General features: G+C 68.0%; 1 protein-coding gene across 1 annotated transcript in view; it reads left to right on the plus strand.

Annotated features, from left to right (window-relative positions):
• JPH3 (junctophilin 3) overlaps positions 1 to 25,853 on the plus strand; it is a 58,724-nt gene extending 32,871 nt beyond the window's left edge. Inside the window, exons 3-5 of the mRNA XM_070061888.1 lie at positions 16,654 to 16,778; positions 20,979 to 21,832; positions 24,754 to 25,853. Coding sequence (XP_069917989.1) covers positions 16,654 to 16,778; positions 20,979 to 21,832; positions 24,754 to 24,834 — 1,060 coding nt within the window. The 3' untranslated portion in view covers positions 24,835 to 25,853. The remainder of the gene's footprint in view (positions 1 to 16,653; positions 16,779 to 20,978; positions 21,833 to 24,753) is intronic.
• The last annotated feature ends 928 nt before the right edge of the window (positions 25,854 to 26,781 follow it).

The raw sequence follows: 26,781 nt of genomic DNA on the forward strand, positions 1-26,781 counted from the left end.
GTGGGCCTAGGGGATGACAGGGGACGGCCACAGAGAGGGAAGGACCCAGACCATGTGTGGGCATTTGGACAGTGTGGAGGCCCCAGACAGGTGGACGGGGACACAGCTGCACCTCCAGGGCCATGGAGCCTGGGCGGGTGGGGCAGCGGCTGGCCACTCTGCAGGCCGCCTCCTCCCTGACTCAGGGTCTCCCCTTGGTCACTTGCCCAGTGGGAGGCCCTGCTGCCTGGTGCCCCATGGAGTAACCACGGGAGGACTGAGCGCCAGTCTCCATGACCCGCTTGTCACGTGGCCCCACCTGGCGTCCAGTTGTCCGTGAGAGATCAGCGCTTGGCGTTGGCAGCAGCTGCCGGGAGTCAGAAGGGTCCGAGGCTGAGCTTGGCTTGGCGCGAGCAGTCGATTGGTGGTGTCTGTCCTGGGCGGGCGAGGAGTGTTGCCGGCCGGGCTGTCTGGGGTCCCCCGCTCAGCTCGGTCTGCAGGGTGTCCCTCGGCAAGTGGACCGCACTCTGTGGACCTGAAGGACCGCCCGGGCTTCTCTGGCCCTCGTTCTTTGTCACTTTTGGGAAGCGGTGACAGAAGGTGCATGCCGTAAACGTCACGTCTCAGCCGCGTTCAAGTGCCTGGTTCAGCCATGTGCACCCGACCCCTCCCTGTCCAGGCCTGTCCCCCAGCCCAGAGTTGAGTCTGGGGCTCAGTCCCAAAACTCAGCTTCATGCTGGCAGCTGATCTGCTCCTTGGTCTCAGTGGGGAGGGGCGCTTCAGGTCCCTGCCCCACCCCGGCTGTCCCCAGACCCTCAGCGTCCTCCTCCGTGAAGTGGAGCGGACACCAGGCCCCGGCTCCAGGCTGTGGGGAGGCTGAGGCCGAGTCCGCGGTGACCGGCCCCTGGCGGTGATGGGGAGACAGGCGCTCCCGAGCCGGCTGCAGGCACTGCACCTGCCGCCTTTGAAGTCCCTTGCAGGCCCCGGCGGTGCCTGGGTAGGCAGGAGGACTCTCCCCAGAGCAGGGCCTCACGGCACAGAGCCAGCAGCCCCCAGAGGCTGGACGTTAAAGGAGGTCCCAGGGCTTCCATGGGCGGCCAAGCTGAGGGGTTGTGATGTCGATGGCCAGCAGCCCCAGGGGCTCTGGGTGGGGTGGGGCGCCTCCACCCCCTGTGCGGACCTGGAAGATGGGACGACAGGATGGCAAGGGCCCATGACCTGACACCACCAGGGTCTCCTTGGACCAGGCGAGGCCGACCTGCGTCCGGTCATCTTTGGCTTTCCCGGGGTCTGAGAGTGGAGCCCCTGCTTGGGGGCTGTGGGACCAGTGGCTCTGAGCGTATCCACAACATCCGCTGGACAGGGACTGCCTGGTGGGTGGCAGCCACTGAACAAGTGGCCATCTTCGGTCAGCCAGTAGAGGCGAGGACCCAAGGGGTGAACCAGGCCTGGTGCTGACCACTCGCCCTCCTGCCCCCAGGGCCATGGTGAGATGGGTGCTGTGACCTCAGGTTACACTAGGGAAACTGAGGCCTGGGGTTCCCTGGCTTGTCCAGGGTCTGGTGGGAGATGAGAGGGCTGGGCCCAGGCCCAGGTGCCTGTGGGGGCGTCTGAGGCCCTGGGGGTGAGCCGCACCCTGAACTCCAGCGCAGGCCACTTAGCATCTCGACTGCCGGACCTCTCCGGGGCAAGTTGCCTGCTGGCTCCTGGCAAACAGCCGGCACTCAATTGTAGCTTCTTGAATGCAGACACTGAGAGCTGCCTAGTCCTCGTCGCACACCATCTCTGAGACTCGGGGAGGGAGACGCTGGGAGCTGTGTCCTCGGTGCGGAGGGGCTCCCCGCCTGCCATGGACTAGACCTCCTGCCGCCGGCCGACTGCGGCCCAGGCTCACCCTCTGGCTTCAGCGGTGACCCACCCAGGCCAGGCTGCCATGGAGAACCTGGTCCTGGAGGTGACATTGGCTCCTTTGCGCCTCCGATGTCCCCCCCGCCCCCGGAGGCTGCGACAGGCCTGGAGGGGAACCCCACCCCCTCCCCATGCAGCCCTAGGCCTGGACCTCCCCCTTGGGAGGGCTTGGGCCTTGCAGGGACACACAGTGCCTGTGAGCGTGCCCCTCCCCGCTGTCCTGAGACCCCGCCTCGCTCCCCGCCCCTCATTGGAGTGCTCAGGCCGCCCCAGGATGTTCTGTGCCCAGCTGGAGTGCTGGTCATCATGATGCCATCCTGTCTGGGCTGGGCTGGGCACTGGGAGCTCAGCACTGGCCTCCTGCCACAGGCCGGCCCCTCCCAGCAGGCGCGTCCCACCAGTGCTGAGCCGTGCAGGTGCCTGGGCAAGCCAGCAGGGGCCCGTTCTTAGTCAGTGTCCACGGTGACCATGACGGAGCCTCAGCATAGCCCTGGAGCTGGAGGTGGTACTGCCTGCAGAATGCCGATGGGGAAACCGAGGCGGGCGGGGTTGAAGGACCTGTCCCGGACACCCTGCAATGCCTGGCCTGGGCGGTCAGCGCCAGGGCCCGCAGGCCTCCCTCATGGCTGTTGGGCCAGGACCGTGGGCTGGGCGCGTAACCTCAGAGGTCGGCCCCTTCTCAGTCCAGTAGGGACAAGCAGGGAGGGCCGTGCTGCGGCCTGGTCACACCTGCAAGTGCCCCTGGCTGCAGACCGCGGGGGGAGGCAGGGCACTCACCCCTCTGCAGGCCAGCCCGTGGCACCTGCCTGTCAGGTGACCAGAATCACGCTCTGCTGCTCCTCCCCCGCCCTCCTGGAGAGGAGGGGCTCCTGGCCACCCCCACGCCGGCCTTGGCAGCCACGGCTGGGTTCACGGGCATCGCCCTCGCAGGTGGCAGCCCGGGGCTCGCCCACAATGCCACCCAGTCGGGCCCCTGAGATGAAGCGGGCAGGCACCGCGGCTGAGTCTCCTGGCTCTGGTTTGGGGTCCCCCCTCCAGGCCCCCTTCTGCACAGTGCTGGGAGTGGTTCCCACGCCTAGCACATCGCCTCTCTGGAAATGCCCTTTCTAGAACCTTCTCAGCTTGGCTCGGTCCCTGAGCCCTGACCCTGGGTGTTAAGTGAGGGAGGCGAGGACGCCTCCTGGGGTCGGGGGTCCCCAGAGAGGGTTCACTCGGCACCGGGGCCCTCACACCAGTCCCGTCTCCGTCACAGTTCCAAACGCCTCAGGTTCCTCTTCTGTAAAACAGGAGAACACCCGCTGTCCTGGCCAAGCGTCTGGGGACAGTGACAGGAGCAGGTTAGACAGCTCAGGTGCTGCCTCCCCCACCCTCCCCATGGTGAGGACAGCAGGGACCAGGCTGCCCCCACCCCCAGCTGCTCCCGCCCTGGCCGGGTCTGGCCCCCAGGGAGCCGCACAAGGTTACAAACATCTCATTAATGCTTTCCCCGCTCCCCCGAGGGCAGGGCTCCTGCAGCTCTGCCTTCTGAGAACTGAAGTTAGCAGCGCGGTCTAGCAGGGCCGCTCCAGCCGGGCTGCCATAGCCGGGCCGCCATAGCCAGGCCGCTCCAGCCGGGCCGTTCCAGCCAGGCTGCCATAGCCGGGCTGTCATAGCCAGGCCGCTCCAGCCGGGCTGCCATAGCCGGGCCGCCATAGCCGGGCCGCTCCAGCCGGGCCGCTGCACACCGCTGCAGGAAGCCTCGGGGCCGGGGGCTGCCTGTCTTTACCTCTGCTGGCTCGGACCCAGAAGAGGGGCAGAAAGCAGCCGGCTGTGGGGCCGGCGTTCACAGCCCCGGTGCCCCTCCACCCTGCAGGAAACCCCCGTGTCTGCCCGGCCCGGTGGGGAAGGGCACCGCTCTCCCCGTCCTGACCCAGCTGCCCGTCTGTCACCTGGGCAGGTGCTTAGCCTCCCGTGCACCCCCGTGTTCTCCTGCAAAGTGGGGGTGCCAGGGACCTGGTGCAGGGCTCGCCAGTGCTAAACCCGGGCACGGAGGCTATGAAACGCACCAGGGCCCTACAGCAAGTATCCAGGTGGGACCGGCTAACCAGAGTCCTGGGGTGGCCACGCCTGCCTGCCCACCGCGCACCTGCACCCGGGGCCATGGAGCTGCTCCTGCCTCCCTGTCTCCCGTCCCTCCCGCTGGGCAGCTTCCTGTGGTGCCCGGCTCTGGGCGCAGCTCTGCCCAGTCCCAAGGCCCTGAGTGAGGCTGGCGTCTCCTCTGGAGCAGACTGGTGTCTAGCCGCTGCACCCCAGGGGCCAGCAGCAGGGTCAGGAGCTCCCTGGGTCAGCACTGGGCCTTTCTGAGCCGGGGTTCGTGCAGCCCGGCCTGTCTCATTCCCTGTGTCAGCCGCCGGCCAGCTTCCCGCTCAGGTCCCTCTGTGCCCGCGGCCATCCGGCCGGTCTCTCCTGTACCTGCGGCCACGGGGGCTGACTTAAGGAGCCGGTGGACAGGAGGCAGTGTGTTCAGGCCCGGGGTGACGAGAGCCTGTGTGGGGCTGCCTCGTGCCCGACCCTGCCCCCCAGGAACCGATCTGCTTGGGTGTTGGGGGTGGGGTGTGGGTGTGCAAACCCGGATCGCAGTCTGAGAGCTTATCTGGGGAGGGGACCGACCGTAAGGACTACTCAGGAGTGGCCAGGAGCAGGAATTTCTCCGCGGAGCCCCAGTGACCAGGGATGGAGAGCTGGGCCCATGGGCGGTGCTGTGGCCAGAGGGAGCCCAGAGGACTCGGGCTCTTGGAGCCTGGGCTCACATACAGGCCCCCTGTCCTCCCCTTCACCCCCACCCCGAGGGGTCGCCGGCTCCTGTGGGCACAGGGGGTCTGCCACGGTGCCCTCTGCCCCAGCGGGGACCTGGTGCCTGGGGGGTCGGAGCGGGCCCCGGCAGCACCGCCCACCTGCGGGAGACCGCTGGGAGTCCCCTGGCCGAGTGCACAGCGGCGGGGGCCGGGTGCGTGGACCGCCTGGCCTGTGCGCTCCTCCGCGCGGGACCCAGTGCCCCTCCCCTGGGGGTCGTGAGCCCGCCCGGGCACGCCGGGCAGGGTGTATCATGGAGGCGGGATTGTATGAGTGTTTATTTCTCCGCCCACCCCCACGCGGCTGAGGCTCACAGGGCACCCCCGCCTCCAGAACGAGAGAGGACCCGCCACGCATGCTCAGTAGGGTGGGGTGGGCTGGAGCCGCCGCGCATGCTCAGTAGGGAGGGCTGGGCTGGAGCCGCCGCGCATGCTCAGTGAGGTGGGCTGGGCTGGGCTGGGCTGGAGCCGCCGCGCATGCTCAGTGGCTGGCTGGGCGGCCTTCTCTTTCTGGTGTGCGGGGGCTCAGGGTGTGGGGTGAGGGGCAGAGGCGGGGGCGCCGGGTCTGAACATAGACGCCCGCTGAGCCCCTTCTCTGGGAGACTCCGGTGTCTCCTGAGCCGCGGTTGTCATGGTAACCGGGACGAGGCGCCCGAACCGACCTGGCTGCGGGGGTCGTGGGCTGTTCCGACCCGGGTCCACCGCGGCCACTGCAGCTCCTGCGAGGGGGCCCCGGCTGCCCTGGCCGCTGGCGGAGCTTGGTCCCCACGAGGCGGACCAGGGCGTCAGCCCGCTTCTCACCCTCCCCCACCGGGACGGGCCGAGGAAGACCCCAGGCACCCGGGGGTCCGAACGCTGGGGGTGGGCGAACCGCGCAGGTCCGATCCCTGCCTCGGGTGGACAGCGCGTCCACGCACAGTGTCTGGCACAGGCTGTGCAGGGGAGTGGGCACGTGGCTGGCCGTCAGGACCCCCGCACCCCGAGTCACGGTGGGTGCGCAGCCCCCAGCCCCGGCCGGCGCAGGTGCCTGCGGAGTGAGCCTGCAGTCGGGCCCTGGTGTGGCCCCTCTCCGTCTCTTGGCTTCTCCAGGAATGTTTTTTAAAAAGCAACCGAGAAAGTAAAAATCAGCCAGAAAGTAAAGCCTCACTGCTCATCACAGATTCGCAGAATGAAACTGGAATGAGAATCCATTCGGAAAGAATGCGTTTCGGGAGCAGGGCCCTCCCAGCTCGGGGCAGTGCCCGTCGGCCCAGCTCCCTGGGGAGCAGGTGGTTCCTCCATGGCGCGAGGGACCATGTGAACACTGACCCTGCCGGCAGCCACTGCACTCTGGACGCAGGTGTGCGGGGCGGCCACAGCCAGGCCATGACCCCTCACGGCAGGTATGTGGGGCGGCCACAGCCAGGCCACGACCCCTCACGGCAGGTGTGCAGGGGTGGGGCGGTCACCGGCAGGCCACGGCCCCTCACAGCAGGTGTGCAGGGCAGCCACAGCCAGGCCACGACCCCTCACGGCAGGTGTGCAGGGCGGTCATGGCCAGACCACGACCCCTCACAGCAGGTGTGCAGGGCGGTCACAGCCAGACCATGATCCCTCACGGCAGGTGTGGGGGACGGCCAGACCACGATCCCTCACGGCAGGTGTGGGGGGCGGCCACGGCCAGGCCACGACCCCTCACGGCAGGTGTGGGGGGCGGCCACGACCAGGCCACGACCCCTCACGGCAGGTGTGGGGGCGGCCATGGCCAGGCCACGACCCCTCACAGAAGAAGGCAGCCCCGACGGGTGTAGCTTAGTGTAAAGCGGTCTGGAGTCCGTCCGTGGCTCCCCCAATACGCGTTCCGCGAGCTGCACACTTAGTCACGGAGGACAAGAAGGCTGTGTGCTGGTGAGCAGCGTGTGCGTGCCGAGCTTCCCGTGGGTGGGTGTGTGGACACGGACACACGTGTGCCACGCCACAGGACCCGGCTCCTGCCTGCAGCCTCCTGCCTGGGGGTCCTGCTCGCCCGCTCTGGGCTCTGGCCCGGCCAGGCCTTTTCCTCGTAACAGGCAGAATTGTCACAAACGGACGATGTGGGAAACCCCTAAGGGAGGTGTCTGGCTAAGGCAAAGACTAAGATCCAGGCCGAGCCCGGCCCAGCGCCTGTGGGCTCCTGGGGCCCTGGGAGCGCTGCCAGCCCAGAGCTGGAAGTGGGTGCCACTCCGCACCCCTGCTCCTCACTGCCAGCGCAGCGCCCTGGAGCTGACCTGGGCCCGAGGCCCCTTGGTTCTGGAGCTGCCTGGCTGAGCCCCGGCTCTCAGGCCTGAGAGTCAGACACCAGAGGGTGGGCCCACGGCGGCTGTGGCTGTAAGGACGTGGTGTCCCCGCCCTTGCCCCCAGGCCACCCCCACCCCAGCTGCCAGTTCCTTGGGGTCCCCAGCGGGTCCTAGGAGGGTGACGAGGCCCGTGGCGCAGCCCCCAGCCCAGCCTTCTCTGCTCTGGCCGTGGGGCACACACTGACCTCCAGCCCCTGGAGGGACCACCTCAGGTACCACCCGGCACCCTCAGCCCTCGCATCTCGTGCAGCCTTCAGATTCCAGCTCGTGTCTGCCTCCTCCAGGAAGCCCTCCCTGACCAGGTCAGCCTCTGTGGAGGTGCAGGCAGACCCTCTGTTGGTTGGCTAAGGCCACCCTGGCTTTCTGAGCTCCAGGGTTGCTGGCTGGGTCTGTCTCTCATCCCCAGCTGTATCAGGGGCGGAGGGAGGCAGAGGCCAGGTCCCTCTCCATTCCCAGCTGTAGCAGCTGGGGTGGGGCTCCGAGCCGTTGGCCTGGGGACGGCGTGGACTCCCCCAGGCTGGAACGTGGAGGGGGGGAGGCTGCGCTAGCTGGGGCTGAGGACGCCCGCTGCTGCTCCCCGCCAGCTCGCTCCCCGTGCCTAATGGGCAGTGGGACACGTCCCCTGATTCCCACGTGTGAGTGCTGCTGCTTGGGGCGGCGGCCAGCTCCCCACCCCTGCCTGGAGGCCTGGACGGAGCACCTGGAGGGCTGGATGCGAGGACCGGGGGGCCCCTGGCCTCTTGCGAACCCCTGTGCCCTTAGGCAAACCCCCAGCGGCTGACGCAGCCTCTCCCTGGGCCTGGGAGGGCCGTGGCTGGTTTCTCCTCCCTTTGTCTCAGCGAAGGGGCCCCCATGCTTCGGGGTCCACAGAGCCTGCTCCTCCCATGCCCCCAGGTTCTGTCCAGTCAGGCCTGCGGTACGGGGCGGCCCTCTGTGGCCTTGCCGGGGCACCACCTGGGCACCTGCGGCTCTGATTGCTGGGCCTGCTTAGCGAGGGCCCCCTCCCCTCTCCTCCCCTCCCCTCCTCTCCCTCCCCTCCCCTCCTCTCCCCTCCCCTGCTCCTGCATCGGCCAGGCAGGTGGGCGGGCTGTGATGGCTTTCACCGCGGGCCGCCCGCCGCCAGCCTCAGTCTTCCTCTGCCAGTCCGACCCGCGCTCGCAGCCTGGCCTGGGCCCGGGTTGGATCTCAGAGCAGTGTGCTCAGCACGGGCCCACAAGAAGTCCGGGTCCCAGCGGGGGGGCTCGTGTAACTCCCACGGGGGCTGTGGGCTGTGCCGGTGCAGTGCCTGGCACACGTGTCTCCTCTCTCCGGGTTTGCCAGGGTGAGACCTGGGAGGAAGGTGGCCTGCCTGGAGCAGTGGCCAGAGACTGGCGCCAGGCTGCCTGCAGACTCTGCCCGGCACTGGGCACAGGGCCCGGCGGTGCCTCCTCCAGCTGCCCAGCCTGTCTGCTGCGGGCGGGAGGGGGCCCTGGGTCCCGGTCCGCCCGCTGCCTCCCTGGAAGAGGCGGGGTTGCCTTGGCAACGGTAACCAGGGAGAGAGGCTTGCTCAGGCTGGGCCGCCTCCCTGGGCTGGCACAGCCACCGCAGGCCTGGCTTCCAACACACCGTGCCAGGGGCTTTCTTCCATGGATTCCAGCAGTCCCGGCACCCCCGGGCCCCAGCGTAGTGGGCTGGCCGGAGTCAGGGGCGCGAGTGTGACTCCAGGGTGCCTGACTGGCCAGCAGGCAACGCTGCACACTGGGACGTGGGCTGCAGGACGTTCCATCTCCCAGGCCCGGAGGATAAGGGCAGAGTGTGGGCGGGGCCACACCGGGGCGGCTGACGCGAGGGGCTGCCCCGGGCCTCTGGCCTCTGTGTCCTCACAGCCCCTCCCTCCGCGTGAGGCTGCCTCTGCGTCCCAGCCCCCACCCCTTATTTTAGAGAGAGAGAAGCAGAGGGACCACGCTCTGCCAGCCCCCGGTTCACACCCCAGTGCCTGGGGCCGAAGCTGTGAGCTCTCCCACATGGGGGGCAGGGCAGCTCCTGAACCACCTGCGTCTCCCGGTGTGCGTTGGCAGGCAGCCGGCGTCGGGGTCGGAGCCAGGACTCACAGCCAGGCTCTCCAGGGCGGGATGCAGGCGTCTTGGCTGCGAGGCCAAGCCCCACCCCCGACTCCCCTGTGCCACAAGGGGCACCACGCAGTGGGTCAGCGCGACTCGTTCTGATGTGACGGCCTGGCGCACACCCCAGCTCCAGCAAGGTCACAGGCACCAGGGGCCCCAACATGGGTGTTTCAGGGCCATGGTTCACATGTGTGTTTCAGGGCCATGGTTCACATGTGTGTTTAGGGGGATGTGGTTCACATGTGTGTGTTTCAGGGGCCATGGTTCACGTGTATTTTTAGGGGCCATGGTTCACGTGTGTGTTTCAGGGCCATGGTTCACGAATGTGTTTAGGGGGCCATGGTTCACATGTGTGTTTCAGGGGCCATGGTTTACATGTGTGTTTCAGGGCCATGGTTCACATGTGTGTTTCGAGCACCATGGTTCACATGTGTGTTTGGGGGGCCATGGTTCACATGTGTGTTTAGGGGGATGTGGTTCACATGTGTGTTTGGGGGGATGTGGTTCACATGTGTGTTTCAGGGCCATGGTTCACGTGTGTGTGTTTAGGGGCCATGGTTCACATGTGTGTTTAGGGGCCATGGGTCACATGTGTGTTTCGGGGGTCATGGTTCAATACGCAGCGCACATGAGACATATAACACGTAACACACATGTACGTTGAAATGCTTAAAATTCTTCCCAGGAGTGTAAAAGAAAAAAAAATTTAAAAAAAAAGACTGACTGACTTTTTTTTTTTTTTTTTTTTTTGACAGGCAGAGTGGACAGTGAGAGAGAGAGACAGAGAGAAAGGTCTTCCTTTTGCCGTTGGTTCACCCTCCAATGGCCGCCGCGGCCAGCGCTGCGACTGGCGCACCGCGCTGATCCGATGGCAGGAGCCAGGAGCCAGGTGCTTTTCCTGGTCTCCCATGGGGTGCAGGGCCCAAGTACTTGGGCCATCCTCCACTGCACTCCCTGGCCACAGCAGAGAGCTGGCCTGGAAGAGGGGCAACTGGGACAGAATCCGGTGCCCCGACCGGGACTAGAACCCGGTGTGCCGGCGCCGCAAGGCAGAGGATTAGCCTAGTGAGCCACGGCGCCGGCCTGACTGACTTATTGAAATCAGAGTTACAGAGTGAGGGGGAGAGAGGGGCCTTGATCCGCTGGTTCACTCCCCAGACGGCCACGACAGTCAGAGCCGGGCCAGGCCGAAGCCAGGAGCCAGGAGCACACACCTCACGCACACACCACACACACCTCACACACCACACACATGCACTCCCTCGTGGGTCGGGGGCCCAGCACTGGGGCCAGCACTGCTGTTCTCCCAGGGGCATTAGCAGGGAGCTGGGTCAGAAGAGGAGCAGCCGGGACTGGAACCGGCGCCCACGTGGGATGCTGGCGTCACAGGCAGCAGCCTCACCCACGGTGCCACGGCACCAGCCCCAGGAAGCGGGTCTTTACAACAAGCAGAGGCTTCCTTGCTTAGGGTGGCCGCCACTGGGCTGCCCGCTGTGTCCCTGGGGCCGTGACCCTGGCCCACTGCTCACCCTGGACGTGAGGCTGGCGAACCCTCTGCCTCCCCGCAGCCTCCATGTTCTCATCTGTGCAATGGGCTCCTGCCCCGGACGTCAGCTGGTGGCTCCGTCCCTCCGTGTGCTGCCCTGACTGGCGTCTGGCTCCTGGGAGACGCTCCCTGCAGCTCTGCAGTCCCTCTGTCCCTGGCCCTGTGCGGCTCACAGCCCTGGAGACGCGGGGGACAAGAAGGGGCGGTCCCAGTGCCAGGGGAGGTAGGGGGATGGCTCTCCTGCTGAGGGCCCCCACTGGACCCAGAGGCCGTGAGAGGGTGGGGCTGTCTTGTGCAGGGGTGGAGAAATCAATCAGTGGGGACCTCTGGCCCACCCAGGCTGCAGGCCACACCCCGGGCCCGGGCCAGTGGCTCCACCTCTCTGGCCTCAGTGGGACCTGCAGACCTCACAGGGCTGTGGGCGCACCAGGCAGGAGTGAGTGTGCAGCCCTGAGCACGGCGGGTGCACCTGCAGGGCCTCGGGGGGGGAGGGGGTCCTGATGGGGAGAGAGAAGGAGCAGTCATGTGACATCCAGACGTGTGCAGACACACACATCACACACACATCACACGCACATATACACACACCACACAGATACACACACCACACAGATACACACACCACACAGATAAACACACCACACACATGCACATCACACACACATACACCACACACATCAACGCACATATACACGCACCATATATACACACATGACACACACCACACAGATACACACCACACACATCACACGCACATATACACATACCACACATGTATACACACAACACACAACACACATCACACACATACACACACCACACACACATCACACGCACATATACACACACCACACATATACACACGACACATCACACACACATATACACACCACACATATATACACACATACACCACACACACTCACCACACACATATACACACACGACACACACATACCATGCACATGTACACCACACACACACATCATGCACACATCACACACCACACACATCACACGCACATACACACCACACATATATACACACATAACACACCACACAGATACACCACACACATGCACATATATACACATGACACACTCACCACACACACATACACACACGACACACACATACCATGCACATGTACACCACACACACACATCATGCACACATCACACACACACACACACACACCACACACACCCCACCCCACCCCCGCCCAGAAGAGAGCAGCAGACGCTGGTTTCTGGGCGCCCAGCAGAGCCCAGGACGTCTGATTCGGTCCCTGTCCTGGGGCAGGCCCCGGGCTCCTCTCCGTCCTCGTCCTCTGCAGGCAGTGCCCTGAGGCTGCCGGGCCGGGCCGGGGAGGGGAGGGCCCTGCGCTCGCTCGGGGAGTCCCCCTGCCGTTGCTCCCCTCCGAGTCCAGGGCCCTCTGCCAGGGGAGCCCGGGGACGCCGGAGCCGGAGGGGGTCTGTGGCGGCATCTCGAGGGCTCCGGGGCTGGGCCTGAGCCCTGGGAGGAGACGGGTGACCCGGGCACCGTGAGACTGGGGGAGGGGGGTGTGGATTCGGGGAGCGAAGAGAGCCAGAAGCAGCCCTGAGGTGGGGAGGGGCCATGCTGTAGGTGATCCGCCTGTGTGCCGAGTCAGCGCCCGTCCTGAGGTGGGGGTGGTCCCTGTACTGCAGTCAGAGGCGGGACAGGAAGTGGGGGTGCACCGCGCCGCCATGGAGGACGGGACCCCCCAACAAGTGCACCCCCTGAGGCTGCCCCCCTGTGAGCACGGACGGTGGGGGGGGGGGTACAGGCGGAGCCGAGGCTGCCAAGCTCCTGGCGACCGGCTCGTCCTGCAGAGCAGGCCCTGGGCGTGTCGCCCACAGGAGGCCCTGGCCCCTCGGCCTCTGCCCCGTGGCGGCTGCGTCCCGTGGGCCTCCCTGCGGCTCCTCCGAGGACTCCAGTCAGCAGGGCCCAGCCCCGCAATGGGCAGAGGAGGACGGGGGAGCCGGCCAGGGTCTCCACCACTGAAGTACAGTCCTGTGGGGTGGGCGTGGCTGGGGCTGCCCAGGGCGTGTCTGTGGGGTGGGCGGGGCTGGGGGCTGCCCAGGGCGTGTCTGTGGGGTGGGCGGGGCTGGGGCTGCCCAGGGCGTGTCTGTGGGGTGGGCGGGGCTGGGGGCTGCCCAGGGAGTGTCTGTGGGGTGGGCGGGGCTGGGGGCTGCCCAGGGCGTGTCTGTGGGGTGGGCGGGGCTGGGGGCTGCCCAGGGCGTGTCTGTGGGGTGGGCGGGGCTGGGGGCTGCCCAGGGCGTGTCTGTGGGGTGGGCGGGGCTGGGGGCTGCCCAGGGCGTGTCTGTGGGGTGGGCGGGGCTGGGGCTGCCCAGGGCGTGTCTGTGGGGTGGGCGGGGCTGGGGGCTGCCCAGGGCGTGTCTGGGCAGGGACTCAGTGTGGCCTGGGTGGGAGTTTGTGCTCCCCCTGTAACCCCACCCCCAGCCACCCAGCTGCCTGTGCCCACCTGAGGGCAGCGCTCAGGACAGCCAGCACACAGCGCCACAGTCGGCGGCTCAGGGCAGCCAGCCTGGTTCTGGGGTCGGCGTCCTCGCATGGGTCTCACCAGGGTGGAACGAGGTGCGGACGCGGCCGGCGCCTCCTGCAGGTTCTGGGGAAACGTCCTCCCCTTCACCTGTGCAGCTTCCGACCCAACACCCGCCCCCTCCCCCTCCCCGGACCCTGTGAGATGCGGGCGCTCGGTCCCGCCCAGACCTGCCCATCAAAACCCTGGTGGGGATGGGCCCGGCCACCTGGGCGCAGCACCTTGCAGGGGGTCCGGCTCATGCCTGGGTTGGGTGGCTGGCTCTGCCGTGCTGGCGTGGTGATGCCGGCCCAGCCGCCCGCCCGGGCCATCTCGGGGCTCTTGGCCTGGGGTTTCCCGGGCTCCCGCCGCGGCTGTCTCTCTCGCCGTGTGTTTGCGGCCGTGTAGTGTGGCTGGTGCCTCCTCTCTGGCACGCTGGGTGCCCGGAATACGACTCACAGACCCCTCGGGGAAGGGGCCAGAGAACCCACTCCTGAGCAGAGTTGTCGGGGTGTGGGGCCTTCTGGGGACCCAGGATCTCCGGGTCTGGGGGCAGGGTGGGGGCTATTCTCAGACCGCAGTGACCTGTGCATGGCCGATTCAGATTGCATAAGCTAAGTGCATCCCACCAGCCCCTCGACCTGCTGTCTGGAACCTTCTCCATGGCCCTCTGCGGGGACCCCGGCCGCCCGCTGATGCAAGTAGCCCCTGGACAGTGGGTCGTACCTGGCCTTGGACTCCCTTCCTCCCCCCAGCCCCGGCCCCTGCACGGCAGTGGCCGCCTCTCCTCCCTGGGTTGCTGAGCCCGCCATGGAAGCCGGCCAGCGGGCGCCCGGCTGTGTGCAGGTGCCACCCGCCCATCACGGAGGCCAGACCCTCCGCAGGGGTGAGGCAGAGCCGCGAGGACCCTGTGGAGGGCCTCAGCCTCAGCCTGGAGAACTCCCTGTCACGTGCTGGGCGGCTCCTGTTCCGCTGCAAGCACTCGTCGGGGTTTATCTTATTTCAGGGCTGGTGCGCGTGCCATTTTATACGTGCGTGAACATCCACACGCAAACGCGCGCGTGCCACTTTCATGCGTGCGTGAACATCCACACGCAAACGCGCGCGTGCCACTTTTATACGTGCGTGAACATCCACACGCAAACGCACGCGCGCCAGCGGGAGTGAACGCGGCGCGGCGGTGCTGTACTGAGCAGGGGCGTGGGCGCCCGGCAGGCCCGTGTGTGCTCGCGCCTGCTGCTCTGGTCCAGGTCCAACACTCGTGAGAAGTCGCCCGACACGGGGTCAGGTCCACACAGGTGTCTCCAGGGTGCGGGTTCAGCGTCAGGCTGGGGGGCCGTCCACAAGCTCGCGGGTGGGACCCCTGGCCACGCCCCAGCCCGGGCTCTGAGACGGCGAGACCCAGGCCTGGTCAGGTGGCTTTGTCCGTCACTGTGGCCATGAAGGTGGGCCCGGCACGTGCTGTCCAGCGGGAACCGTGGCCGCTTAGCTCAGGCTGACCGGCTGAGCCCCGCCCAGCAGCCCCTCCTCAGGGAACCCATCGCCGCGGCCCCACCCTCCCTGCCCAGAAGTGGCCAGGCAGAGGGCTCGGGGCAAACTCGGGGGCCTGTGTTGCAAACACTCTGTCCGTCCTGGGCCAGGCCGTCTTACATGTGTCCACACGGACAGGAGGGAGCTGGAAGGGACATGCGTGTTCACCACGTGCCCTAGGACACGCATGTGCTTCACGGTGACTGGGGGGGACGTGGGCCGAGTTCTGGGTCCATGCTGGTACTGACCACGGTGCCGTGAGGCAGGCACTGTGCACCCCGCACCTGGGCGCCACCTGTGTTCAGAGCCCAGTGTGGGGCTGGGGGCGTTTGGGAAGATGCCCGGGGCACCCAAGCCCCTCCCCAGGGGACCCGAGACAGCTTGGCGGGGTCTGTGCTGGGGCAGGCGGCCTCCCGGGTGCCTGCATGGGGGGGGGGACAGCCCCTGCGGTCCCCTGCTGGTGTGCCGGCCCGGGGCGCCCCTGCCCTGGGCTCACGCAGGCACCCAGGCAGCCCCTGCCCTGCCCTGCCGGGCCCTGCTCTGTCCCCACCACCGCCAGCTGCGCCCCGGGTGGTCAGACCGCGGCTCCCCTCCTCCGGGAGGAGCTCACGCCACCTCTCTGACCGACCACCACGGGGGGGGGAGGGGGGGCGTCCCGGGGGAGCTGCAGGCCGGGAGGCGCCGGCTGCCTGGGGGCTTGTGGGCGGGGCCTGCGGCGCGCGGAGTCTGGTGCTGGTCGCCGCTGTGCTCATGGGTTAGGCCCCCACACGCTGCCTCTGCTGTGACTGTGGCCACCAGGCTCCGAGGAATCTTCCAGAAGGAATGTTCTCGTTTTACACGGCGTGGGGCGGGGCCGCAGCCGTGCTGGTGGCAGCTCTTTTTCCAGTTTTCAGGAAGTTGTGTGAAGGGCAGAATTTTCTCGGGATCAGCGCGCACCAGGGGCCTGGAGCAGGAGGTGTGTGTGGCGACACCTGGTGGGGAACCTGGGAACTGCAGGGGCATCCTGGGACAGGCGTTCAGGCTGTGGTTAACGGGACTGTGTGTGTGTGTGTGTGTGTGTGTGTGTGAGTGTGTGTGTGTGGGGGGGCACGGGTTTAGTTTTCCAGGTAAAAGTGAGCACCGTGGGATTTAAATACAGGAGACTCCCGAGCAGCTTGGGGGTCTCACTCTAACTCGCGGCCTCAAGTAACTGCCCCTGCGGGAGACGGAGGGCCGGGCGGCCTGGTCGTGTGTCCCCGGGGTTCACGGCTGAGACTCCCGCGTGCCGGGGCCTTTGGGGGGTGCTTGAGCTGTGAGATGGTCGGGGGGATGCAGCCAGGAGCCATGACCAGAGTGCGTCCCCCAGACCTGCCGCTGGTGCCCTGGCCCCAGCCCGCCAGCTCCAGTCCCACTGCCCGTAGCCACCGGCCGTGGTGTTTTGCTGCAGTAGCCAAGCAGACTTTGCCAGGGTAGGCACTCTGCCTCAGCTTTCCCGGCGTCGGGACAGCGGTGCCCACGGCCCCTGCACGGCCGCGTGGAGCCAGCGTGGCAGCCCTGCCCCCACCTCCGCCACCTGCTGGGGACGGCACAGGAGAAGCAGGAAGGCAGTGCGTCCCCTCCCGGCTCGCCCAGCAGGGGACAGCCCGCTGGCCCTGCCCCGGGGCCGGGGCGCTCACACAGCGTGGTCTGGGCTCCCGGAGCACGCGTGTGGGCTGTCGGCTCGAGAACAGACATGGTCCACACGGGCAGGTGCCGTTTGCTGGAAGCACGGAACGAGAAGAGGCAGGGGGCGGGACACGCGCGGGCGCCTGCCTCCGGTCTCAGCCCAGCCCTCCCCCAGGCTGCTCTCAGACCCCAGCCCGTGGCTTCCTGCTGCCCTCACCACTGCCCCTCCCCCCAGGACCTCCCACTCCCGGGCCAAGGCCGAGGCGGCCCTCACAGCGGCTCAGAAGGCCCAGGAGGAAGCACGGATCGCCAGGATCACTGCCAAAGAGTTCTCCCCCTCCTTCCAGCACCGGGAGAACGGTGAGTCTGGGGTCCCCGGGGCGGGGCGGGGCGGGGGGGAGGTGGGTCCTGGGCCAGACCTGTCCACGCTGGGCCCTGCGCCCTGACCTGGGCTCAGACCTGTCCACGCCGGGCCCTGCGCCCTGACCTGGGCTCAGACCTGTCCACACTGGGCCCTGTGCCCTGACCTGGGCTCAGACCTGTCCATGCCGGGCCCTGCGCTCTGACCTGGGCTCAGACCTGTCCACGCCGGGCCCTGCGCCCTGACCTGGGCTCAGACCTGTCCACGCCGGGCCCTGGGCTCTGACCTGGGCTCAGACCTGTCCACGCAGGGCCCTGCGCCCTGACCTGGGCTCAGACCTGTCCACGCCGGGCCCTGCGCCCTGACCTGGGCTCAAGCCTGTCCACGCCGGGCCCTGGGCTCAGGCCTGTCCACACTGGGCCCTGCACCCTGACCTGGGCTCAGACCTGTCCACGCCGGGCCCTGGGCTCAGACCTGTCCACGCCAGGCCCTGGGCTCAGGCCTGTCCGCCATGGCTGGCTGGGTGCAGACAGCGGGACTCTGCCCCAGGAAGGGGGGTGACTGTGTGGGGCCCTCTACATGCATCTCCTTCCGACACGCATGTTGGCCTGTGTGTGGCTGCGTGTCCCTGCGTGCACAGGAGTGTCTGTGTGTGGCTTTCCTGCTGTCACCAACGTGAACACGCACTTGCTGGGCACGTGTGCATCTCCCGCCACCTTTCCCTGGTGTTCTAGAATGTTCTGTGACAGTGCACAGCCTGCACGCTTCCCCGGTGTTCTAGAATGCTCTGTGACAGTCCCCAGGGCTGTTCTGGAGTGTTCTATGACAGTGCTGCGTGTTTCCCTGGAGACGATGGATTTCCGCGGCAGCCGGAGCCTGTGTGGACTGAGGAGTGGAGTCTGCCCTTCCATTTCCTCCGCCCCAGCCCGTGTGCAAACGTGAAGTGGACACGTGGGCAGTGGCTGCACGGTGGACACAGCCCTTGTGCCGTGGGTCTGGAAGGACCTGGAACACCGGGCGGGGAACGAGGCTCACGAGTGCCGTGTGCTTCCTGCTGGGCGCCAGGGCCCACGAGCCGACCGCTTGACCCTGGGGGCGGCAGCACAGCCCGCCCCGCCTCCCCAGTCTCTCCCTGCCTCCGCCCCCCTCACCTGCACTCCCAGGCAGTGGCGGTGCCAGGTAAGCGTGCCGAGGCCCCGGGGTTGGCACCTGCCGCCTGTAGTGATGTCACAGCCCGAGCACACCCAGGCCCGCAGCCCCGGCCTCGGGGAGGCGGCCAGGAGCCAAGCCTGGGGGAGGGGGGAGTGGCCGACTGCCCGCTGCCCTCTGTTTCTGGCACAGGCTCGGACGGCGGCTGTAGTTCCTGGCTCCAGATCTCACCTTCGCTGGCTGAGGGCGCTGTTTGGGGAGCCTGCTGCCCCCCGGGTGTGGGCAGGGTGGGCTCTGTGAGACTGTGGGCACGCTGGAGAGGCCTTGGCTGTCGGGCCAGGGTCAGCTGTGCACTTCCCAGCGTCCTTGTCCTCTCGTGTCACCCTTCTCAGGCCACAGCAGGCTGAGGTGTCCAAGCTGCTGGGCACTGGGGCCGGCGTCTCCTCCTCCCCGGAGACCTCGCCTGTCTCCTGGGAACCGGCAGGCCAGATGCACTGTGCCGCGGGCACAAGGAGGCAGGGGCGGCCCTGCCACTGTCTGCCGACTCCTGCACCTGCTGCAGATGGCCGTGTGCCACGGGGGGACCAGGGAAGGAGCCAGCGTGGTGCCGGGTGCCTCCCACCAGGCCGGCCACACGCAGTGGGTGGGGGTCACTCAGGCAGCCACGGACGGCGCCCACTGCCTGCTCAGAGCCTCTGTGCTCCGGGTCTCTAGCAGAAGGGAGGGCGCTGGCCATGGTCCTGCCCTCCACTCCCCTGCGTGCTGAACGGTGGCCCCAAGAGGCGACCACGGGGCCTCCGAGCATGGCCTGGTCTGGGAACACAGTCCACACAGACGAGCTCGTCCTGGGCCAGGGGAACCCCAGGTCCAAGGACAGCCCTGAGACGGGAGAGGAGGCGCCGACGCTGGGACGAGACCCGGGGAGAGGCTCAAACGCCCCGGAAGGCACCGGCCCTGCTGGCGCCCGGTCCCCGAGCCGGGAGAAGGACTGAAGGGGCCCAGTGCGGGGTGGCAGCGGCCCCAGGACACTCCGGCCCTGGCGACCGAGAGCCAAGACCCTGCGGTCAGACGCCGCCCAGGCCAGGGCTCCAGTTCCCTGGCCAAGGCCTCCTGGCGGAGCCGCTTCTGGACTCTGGACCCCGTGGCAGAGGTGGGGCTGCAGTGCCCAGACCTTGTGGGCTTAGTGAGTGCATGGGCTGCACCCCCTGGCCGCAGCACCCGGCTCCTGTGTGCTCCCCCAGGGACGTGCAGTCGTGCGGCGTGGGCCCTGGTGTTGGGCTTGCTCTGGGATTTGTCTCCCAACATCAGGGCACTTCCTGTTTGCACCTGCAGTGTGTTAGAGGCGCCGGGAGTGTGCAGACAACGGCTGTGTGGGCGAGGGGGACATGGGTGTTCCCATCGTGGCCGGGCCTCGTGGGCAGATACCAAAGCAGAGGGGCAGGGCTTGCCCAAGGCCTGGGACACCACGAGGTGGAGTTGATTTAAAATGAGGCCGAGCCCCGAGCCTGTGCTACCCCTGCTGCGAAGGAGTTGCAGCTGGGAGGGGCTGGTCGCCTCCAGTGTCCGGGCAGGACCCGTGGTGGCCTCTGGGACACCGATGTTGCCTGCGGTCATTGGCTCGGGGCAGGGGAGGCAGAACCCAGCGTCCACCCGCCCCCCGGAGCTCGCGAGGCTGGGCTGAGCAGCTGTGGTCCAGGACTTGGGCCAGAGCGGGCGCTGGAACGGAGCCGCCTCACACGCTGGCACGGGTGCTTCCGGGAGCCCTGCGTGCTCTGGGGGCTAATTTTAGCTGACAGCCACCTCCTGCTGTGGTGGTGCTGACGGGGTGCCAGCTTCCCTCCTGGGTGGGGGGCTGCTGGGCCAGCCTCGCGGGAAAGGCCACGGGGCCACCTCGAGGGTCGAGTCCTGGATGGCCCAGCCCCTGGTCAAGGGCAGGAGTGCCGGCCCTGGGGAGCGCAGGCCCAGCCGAGGGTGCAGAGGTGACGGGGCTCAGGGGTGCCTGGTCTCAGCACAGCTCCGCCGGGACCCTGCCTGGCCTGTTCCCTCTGCAGCAGTGCGTGACAGCCTAGCGTGCACCCCTGCCCTGGAATGAGACCTCTCCCCACGTCGCCTGGCCACATGCGGTGCGCGCTTGCAGGGACCTGCCCGCCTGCCCGAGCCCGGCACCATGGCTGCAGCCCAGCCCCGCTCGCTGCTGCACATCTAAACCCCTAGAGACGGCACCGGGCGGCTGAGCTGTGTGGACATGGCTGTCACTTTATAACCGCTGGCCCAGCCGGCTGGAGGGCAGCCATGTCCCTGATGCCGCCTCTCCTGCCGCAGGCAGAGGCTCGGTGCAACCCGGCAGAGCAGCCAGGTGCCTGGTGGCCGGGGCCGGGGCCCTCTGAGCATTGCAGCCCGGGCAGGGTGGGGGGCGTCCCCCGGCTGAGCCTGGGGGTGCACTTGGAGACAAAGGTGTAGGGATGAGAAAGGCCGCGTTCTCGTGTTCCTCCCACTGCGTCCAGCCTGGGCCCGCTGGTCAGTGGACATGGAACCTGCCCTTCGGGGGTGGGGGTGCGCCCCTCTTGCCCAGGCTCGGGGAGCTGCAGGGGAGTCGCAGCAGCTGGGCCCTGCCATCCAGGCCTTGGGGGTCCTCAGGGCGCTGACTGCTGCTCCCACCCCCCAGGAGCCCCCTGACCCTGCCAAGCGGGGAGCCACGGCCCCAGGAAGAGGCACGGCTGGGCTGCCTCTGGGTCCCGGTGGGCAGACGGGGTGACCCCTCTGCGATGCGGCTTGGCCTCCCCAGTCGGGGGACGCTTCGTCAACCCAGGAGGGCCCTGCTGGTCAGGGCTGGGGTGCACGCGGGGCCACCCAGCCAGGCCAGGCCAGGCCAGCGTCCTAAGACTCCCATCCGCCCCTGCAGCCCAAGGGCCCGGGCTGGGAGCTGCCGCCCGCTGCTCTCCATCCTCCAGGCGCCCATGGGCGGGGGCCGTGCCACGGCCTCTGCTGCGCGGGAACGAGGCCCAGCCTGGCGCCCCGGGTAACCGCGCTCTGCTTCTTCCCTCACCAAGGGCTGGAGTGCCAGCGACCCAAGCATCAGCTCTCCTGCGAGGAGGACATCGAGGTGCTGTCGGCCGGGGCGCCCCTGCAGCAGGAGAGCCCCGGGCTGTACCGCAAGGGCACCACCCCTTCCGACCTGACCCCGGACGACAGCCCCCTGCAGAGCTTCCCCGCCAGCCCCGCGGCCACCCCGCCCCCGGCCCCCGCCTCCAGGAACAAGGTGGCCCACTTCTCCCGGCAGGTGTCGGTGGACGAGGAGCGAGGCGGGGACATCCAGGTGCTCCTGGAGGGCCGGGGAGGGGACTACGCCCGCGGCGGCTGGGGCGAGGAGAAGGCCGGGGGCCCCCGGGGCGTGCGCGGCGGCGCCCTCCGCAGCAGCCAGCCCGCCGAGGACCTGCGCGCCCGGGGCTCGGGCCACAGGCAGCCCGGGAACCCCAAGCCCCGGGAGCGGCGGACGGAGTCCCCCCCCACGTTCTCGTGGACGCCCCACAGCGCGGCGGGCGGCAAGCTGCTGGAGCGGGACGAGGAGCGGCTGAGCAACTACAAGCTGGAGATGAGGCCGCTGCTGAGGATGCAGGCCCCGCCCCAGAGACGACGCTGCGGCCGGGGCGCCGCCGGGGAGCCCCGCCCCGACGACCGGGGCTTCGGGGTGCAGAGGCTGCGGCCCAAGCCCCAGAACAAAGAGAGCCTGAGGCCGGCCTCCGCCGCGGAGCCCACGGTGCAGAAACTGGAGAGCCTGCGGCTGGGCGCCCGGGCCGAGCCCCGGCTGCTGCGCTGGGACCTGACCTTCTCGCCGCCCCAGAAGTCCCTGCCTGTGGCGCTGGAGTCCGACGACGAGAACGGGGACGAGCTCAAGTCCAGCGCGGTGAGCGGGCGGCCCTGGGCTTTCTGCGCGTTCCCTGAGGCTGCCGCGTGCCCCTGCTGGGGGGGGGGGGGGCAGGCGCAGGGCTTCGGGCGCCCCCTAAAGGAGAACGGGCATCATGGGAGCCCACCAGCTGCTCCTGGTCAGCAGGTGCTGACCGCCCAGGGAGCATCCCTGCTCTGCAGGGGGATGGCCGAGGACGAGGGCTTGTGCTCGGGCAGGGTCCCTCACCGTCTAGCGCTGTCACCCTGTGGCAGGCGCCCATTGGGCCGATGTGGGTCCCACCTGTGGCCTAGGGGAGCAGCGGTTTCCCCTGGCCCACCCAGCAGGGGCCCAGCTCCTGCCTGAGGCCACGGTGACCTGCAGCCCGAGATCAGCCCTGAGGCCGGCTTGCTCGTACAGCTTTGTTTTGCCCGCCACGGTCGTGGGCGGCTGTGTGGACGCGGCACGCGTGTGGGGCTGTTTCAGGTGCACGGGGTGATGGGCAGGCGTGCAGGTTCTATATTTAGCTGAGCCGTGCTGGTGACCAGTGTGTGAGCGCGGGGACAAGCTTGACTGGGTGGTGGTCCCAGGAAGCACTCTAGCTGGGGCTGCTGATGGAGACCCTCCTCCGACCCCAGGGAAGCCAGCCAGGCTGAGTGGTGGGCGCCAGCCCCCGCCCCCGCCCCCGCCTAGGGCCAGGATGCCATGCTGGGGTGCGGTTTTTGGTTTTCTTTTCTTGTTGTTCAGACTACGATTCTGACTGTCGCGTGAGCTTTCAGGGTGAGGCCGGGGCAGGGTCTCGTCCCTCCTGCTGGGCCCGAGGGGAGATGGGGTACAAGAGCCAGTGGCCTCCGGTGCTGTCCCAGACGCTGGACTGCGGGAGGGGAAGGGGCTGCTGTGTCCGTGGTGGGAGGGGCGCCGAGGCTCAGGGGGCTTCCCGGGCCACCGTGCAGCCTGCTGCCGGCACTGGTGGTCCCACGGGCACGCTCAGCGTGCAGGACTGAGGCTCTCACGGGGTCCTGGACGCCCTGGGTGTGGTGTATGTGGGGCGAGTGTGTAGTGCCGTGTAGACGGTGTGCGTGTGGAGGTATCCAGTGGTGGGTCACGGCCTAGCGGGTGTGCAGGTAGTGCTGGAGGCTGCTAGGAGACCCCGGCCAGGTGGGCAGTGCCGGCGGGCAGCCAGGGACTGGTGCTTGTGGCCGGCCGGTCACGGGCAGCAGCTGGGCTGTGCTGGCTGCCCCTGGGGAGGACAGGGTTGGGCCGCAGCCGAGTGGAACCGCGGCACGGGGCTCTGTCCAGTTGCCATGGCACCATTGGCAGGGGCACACCTCGGTGCCCACGTCCCTCCCTGGTCCTCGACCCCAGCTGGATGGGCTCAGGGCAGCTGCAGCGCAGTGCCCAGGGCCTGGGTAGGACGTGGCCGCCGAGGTGTCCTCCCCGCGAGCAGGCCCCGGCCGTCTCTAGTCGGACTTGTTGCTGAGCAAGCCTTGTTCTCCCTCGAGTCTCTCAGGTGAGGCTGGGCCGACAGCCGATGGAGTGGCCCAGGCTGCAAGCCGGAGGGGGCGTGTGGTGGTCAGACTGAGGTGTGAGGGCAGGAGCCAGGCAGCCTGGGCAGAGTCCTGCGGGCTGCATGAGCTCAGACCTGTCTCCGAGCCCCATCCCGCACCGCAGGCCGTGCTCACGGGACCGTTTGGTTCACGCCTGAGACGCTGTGATGGTGCCACGGCACTCATCAGCGCCACGCTGAAAACGCCCGTGGACAGGGCACGGTGGAGGACAGCGCGGGACGGGATCCCAGCACCCCCAGGCTCTCTGGGGACGGGAGCGGGAGGCGGGCACAGGCCTGCTTGCTCAGGGCTCGCCGGGGCCCACCGAAGCCCAGCAGGCCCCGTCTTTCTCGGAGCACCTGCTGGGTTAGGGGAGGTAACGCGCAGACCCACAATGCACCAGTCTGAGTGCCGGTCCGCAAGCTCTGCTGCTCCTTTATTCTGGGAACCCCCCTCCCACAGGTTCCCCTCCCCCAGCTGCCCTGACCACTTTGACCTCTGGGTTGGCCTGCTCTGGACAGGTCATCAGCAGCGGTAGTCCCTGAGCGTTGTGTGGCAGGAGCGCCGCTGTGGGGTCCAGCATCCCCCGCCCGAGTGCTTGGGCCCGGCTCTGCGGGTGCCGGGTGGGGTGCAGGACGACAGGGCGACTCCTGTCCTAGGGAGCTGCCTCCCTGGAAGACTGCAGCCACCGGGAGCTCCTGGGAGCCAAGGACCCGCCCCTTCCTGCAGAGTGGGTCCAGGCCTCACACCCTGGGGGCTCCTGGGCCGCCATCGTGTTCTGAACCTGCAGAGGGGCCAGACTCGGGGTGTAAAGGAGCCTCCCCAAAACCAGTCCGTGATGACGGGTTGGGGGACAGTGCAGCCCAGATGAAGCTGGGCCGGCCCGCCTGCCCGCCCCGGAGCAGCAGTCTGGGACAGTCCACACAGCGGCTGCTTTCCTGGTCAGCCTGTGGCCAACCAGGGCAGCTGTGGGGACAGCAGGACGGGACTGTGTCCTGGGCAGGGCTGTGGTGGACGCACCACACCTGGTGCTGCGGCGTCACTGTCCTGTTCCCGAGGTCCAGCCAGAGCAGCCTCACGGCTGGGGCAGTTGGCCGCCAGGTGTGGTCTGCAGGCTCACCACAGCCGGGCGACAGCCGGCACGAGGAGTGGGGACCCTGACAGCCCAGCAGTGGGTGCCAGCAGGCTAGATGGTGGGGGGAGAGGCACCAGCAGGAGGCCCGGCCGCAGCCATGCGGCAAGGGGAGTCTGCCCCAGGGACCCCGGCTACCCCGCGGGGCGCCACCTGCACGGCGGGGGTGGGCGCAGTCACTGCTCTCTCCTTCCCAGTTTGGTCCTGGGGAAGTGGGTGGGGGACACCGTGGAGGCCCCCACTCATCCCCCCTTCCGCTGCAGGGCTCGGCGCCTGTCCTCGTGGCCATGGTGATCTTGCTCAACATCGGAGTCGCCATCCTGTTCATCAACTTCTTCATCTGAGGGGACCGCCGCGGCCAGGAGCCCGCCCCCCGCCGCCCGGGACGGCCCCGCGGACAGGACTGGGATTACTCACAGTTTGCCTTCTTCCCTGGGTGAGGTGTTAGATTTTAGCCAGGAGCCTTTGCCTAACACGGCGCTGTGCGGCGTGGCAGAGGCCGGCGCGCCAGCCTCCCACGTGGGGAGAGAAGGGCCCGGCCCCCAGCGGCGCGAGAGGCCGAGAGTCCCTGGCTCTGTTCTTCCTGGCCGGAGGCGGGCAGCAGGGTGTCCCAGCCCAGGCCTCGTCCGACTCTCAGTCCGCTGCGTCAGGAAGGGGAGCGAGCCCGCCTTCTCCCCTCGGCACTGCCCCTCGGCCCTCCTCGGAGCCGCCTCCCCACTCGGAGTCTTAAGCAAAGCCCTCGTCTCCCCACCGTCCACCGCCCTCGCCGCCCGCCCCTCCCCGCACCGCCGCCGCGCCTGGGCGCTGACGCCGAGGGGCTGCCGGGCACAGAGCCCACTGCGCTGCGGCCGGCGTGACAGCGCGTGGGCCCTGTGCTCCGTGTGCCGGACGTGTCCCGATGCCCGGTTACTGACCTCCACGGGTTCTCACCTGTCTGTTCTGTGCCTGCCTCGACCCCCCCCCCCGACAGATATGCATTGTGCCCCTGCTGCTCACAGAGGGTCTGGCCCAGGACGGCCCGAGACGCTGTTGCATATCAAGCCCTCCCCGGTGTACGGCGTTAGCTCGTTCAGTCCCTCGGAAACAGGTCCCCGTGTCTGCCTTCTCTGCAGGGCTGTCCCTCCAGCACACGAGAGACCAGGGGTGGGGCGCGCCTGGGTGCCGCGGCCCTCGTCCCTGTCAGGGCCGTGTGCGCGCCCGCCTGGGGGCCCTGGAGCCCTCCCGCCTCACGGACTCGGCCTTGCTTTGCTTATGTTTAGCTGTTTCTCTGCTCCCTTTCGAGCGGATTTCTTTACTACACTGCACTGGATTGCTATATTTTTAACCAGAAATAAACGAAAGATTAGAGCATGTTCCAGTTAAATCCAGTTTTACTGTTTTCCCTTTGCCACTCCCCGTCCCTCACGGGCGGCTGGGCTGGGGGACGGGGAGGGGCGGGGCATTTCCGGTAGGCTACTTCCTAGGGACACAGCATGTTTGTACGTCCTCCCCGGTCCTTTTCTAACACGGAGCGGTTGCCACAGACCTGAAGTGAGCCAAATAAAGACCCTGCCCGCAGCCGAGGCTCCTCGCGCTGGGGGCGCCGTCCCGTGGTCTGCCTGCTGCTGGGCCAGACCACGCTGACCACCGGTACGTGCCAGCAGCTGCACGGCAGAGGCACAGGTGTGCCCACCGCTGGGGTCTGCGTCCCGTGGTCTGCCTGCTGCTGGGCCAGACCACGCCGACCACCGGTACGTGCCAGCAGCTGCACGGCAGAGGCACAGGTGTGCCCACCGCTGGGGCACACTCCCCCGTGCCCGGGCAGGGCCAGGGGTCCCAGTGGACTCGATGCAGCCGGGGCGACTGCCTGGAAGAGCCCTGCAGCCTCCCACCCTGTCCTGCCCTGGACAACAGGCAGGCCTCGACATGGATGTGGACCGCCAGAGCAGAACCGTGCATGGGACACGCTGGCACCGAGCGCCAGACCAGTGCCATACGGCAGCGAGCTCTTAAGGACTTTCCCTCCCAGACAGCCGCTTCAGGCTCTCAGTGCAGAGACACTAAGTGACAGCCGAGAGCCTGCGCCCGGTCCCGCCCGCCCCAGGCACCACGGCACCCTGTGCCTGTGGGGACCTGGGTGCCCTCCAGCCCCGAGGGACTCCTCCCCGCTCCCATGAATCCTGCATCTCGTCACCTACCACGCGGGACTCCCAGACACACAGAGGAAGCAGACGGTGAGCGCGACAACAGTCGGGGGAGCTGTGACACCACAGTGCCCGCGACTGCACAGGACGGCAGCCCAGGGCAGGAGC

The sequence above is a fragment of the Oryctolagus cuniculus genome, chromosome 18 (assembly GCF_964237555.1).
Source record: "Oryctolagus cuniculus chromosome 18, mOryCun1.1, whole genome shotgun sequence".
Lineage (NCBI taxonomy): Eukaryota > Metazoa > Chordata > Mammalia > Lagomorpha > Leporidae > Oryctolagus > Oryctolagus cuniculus.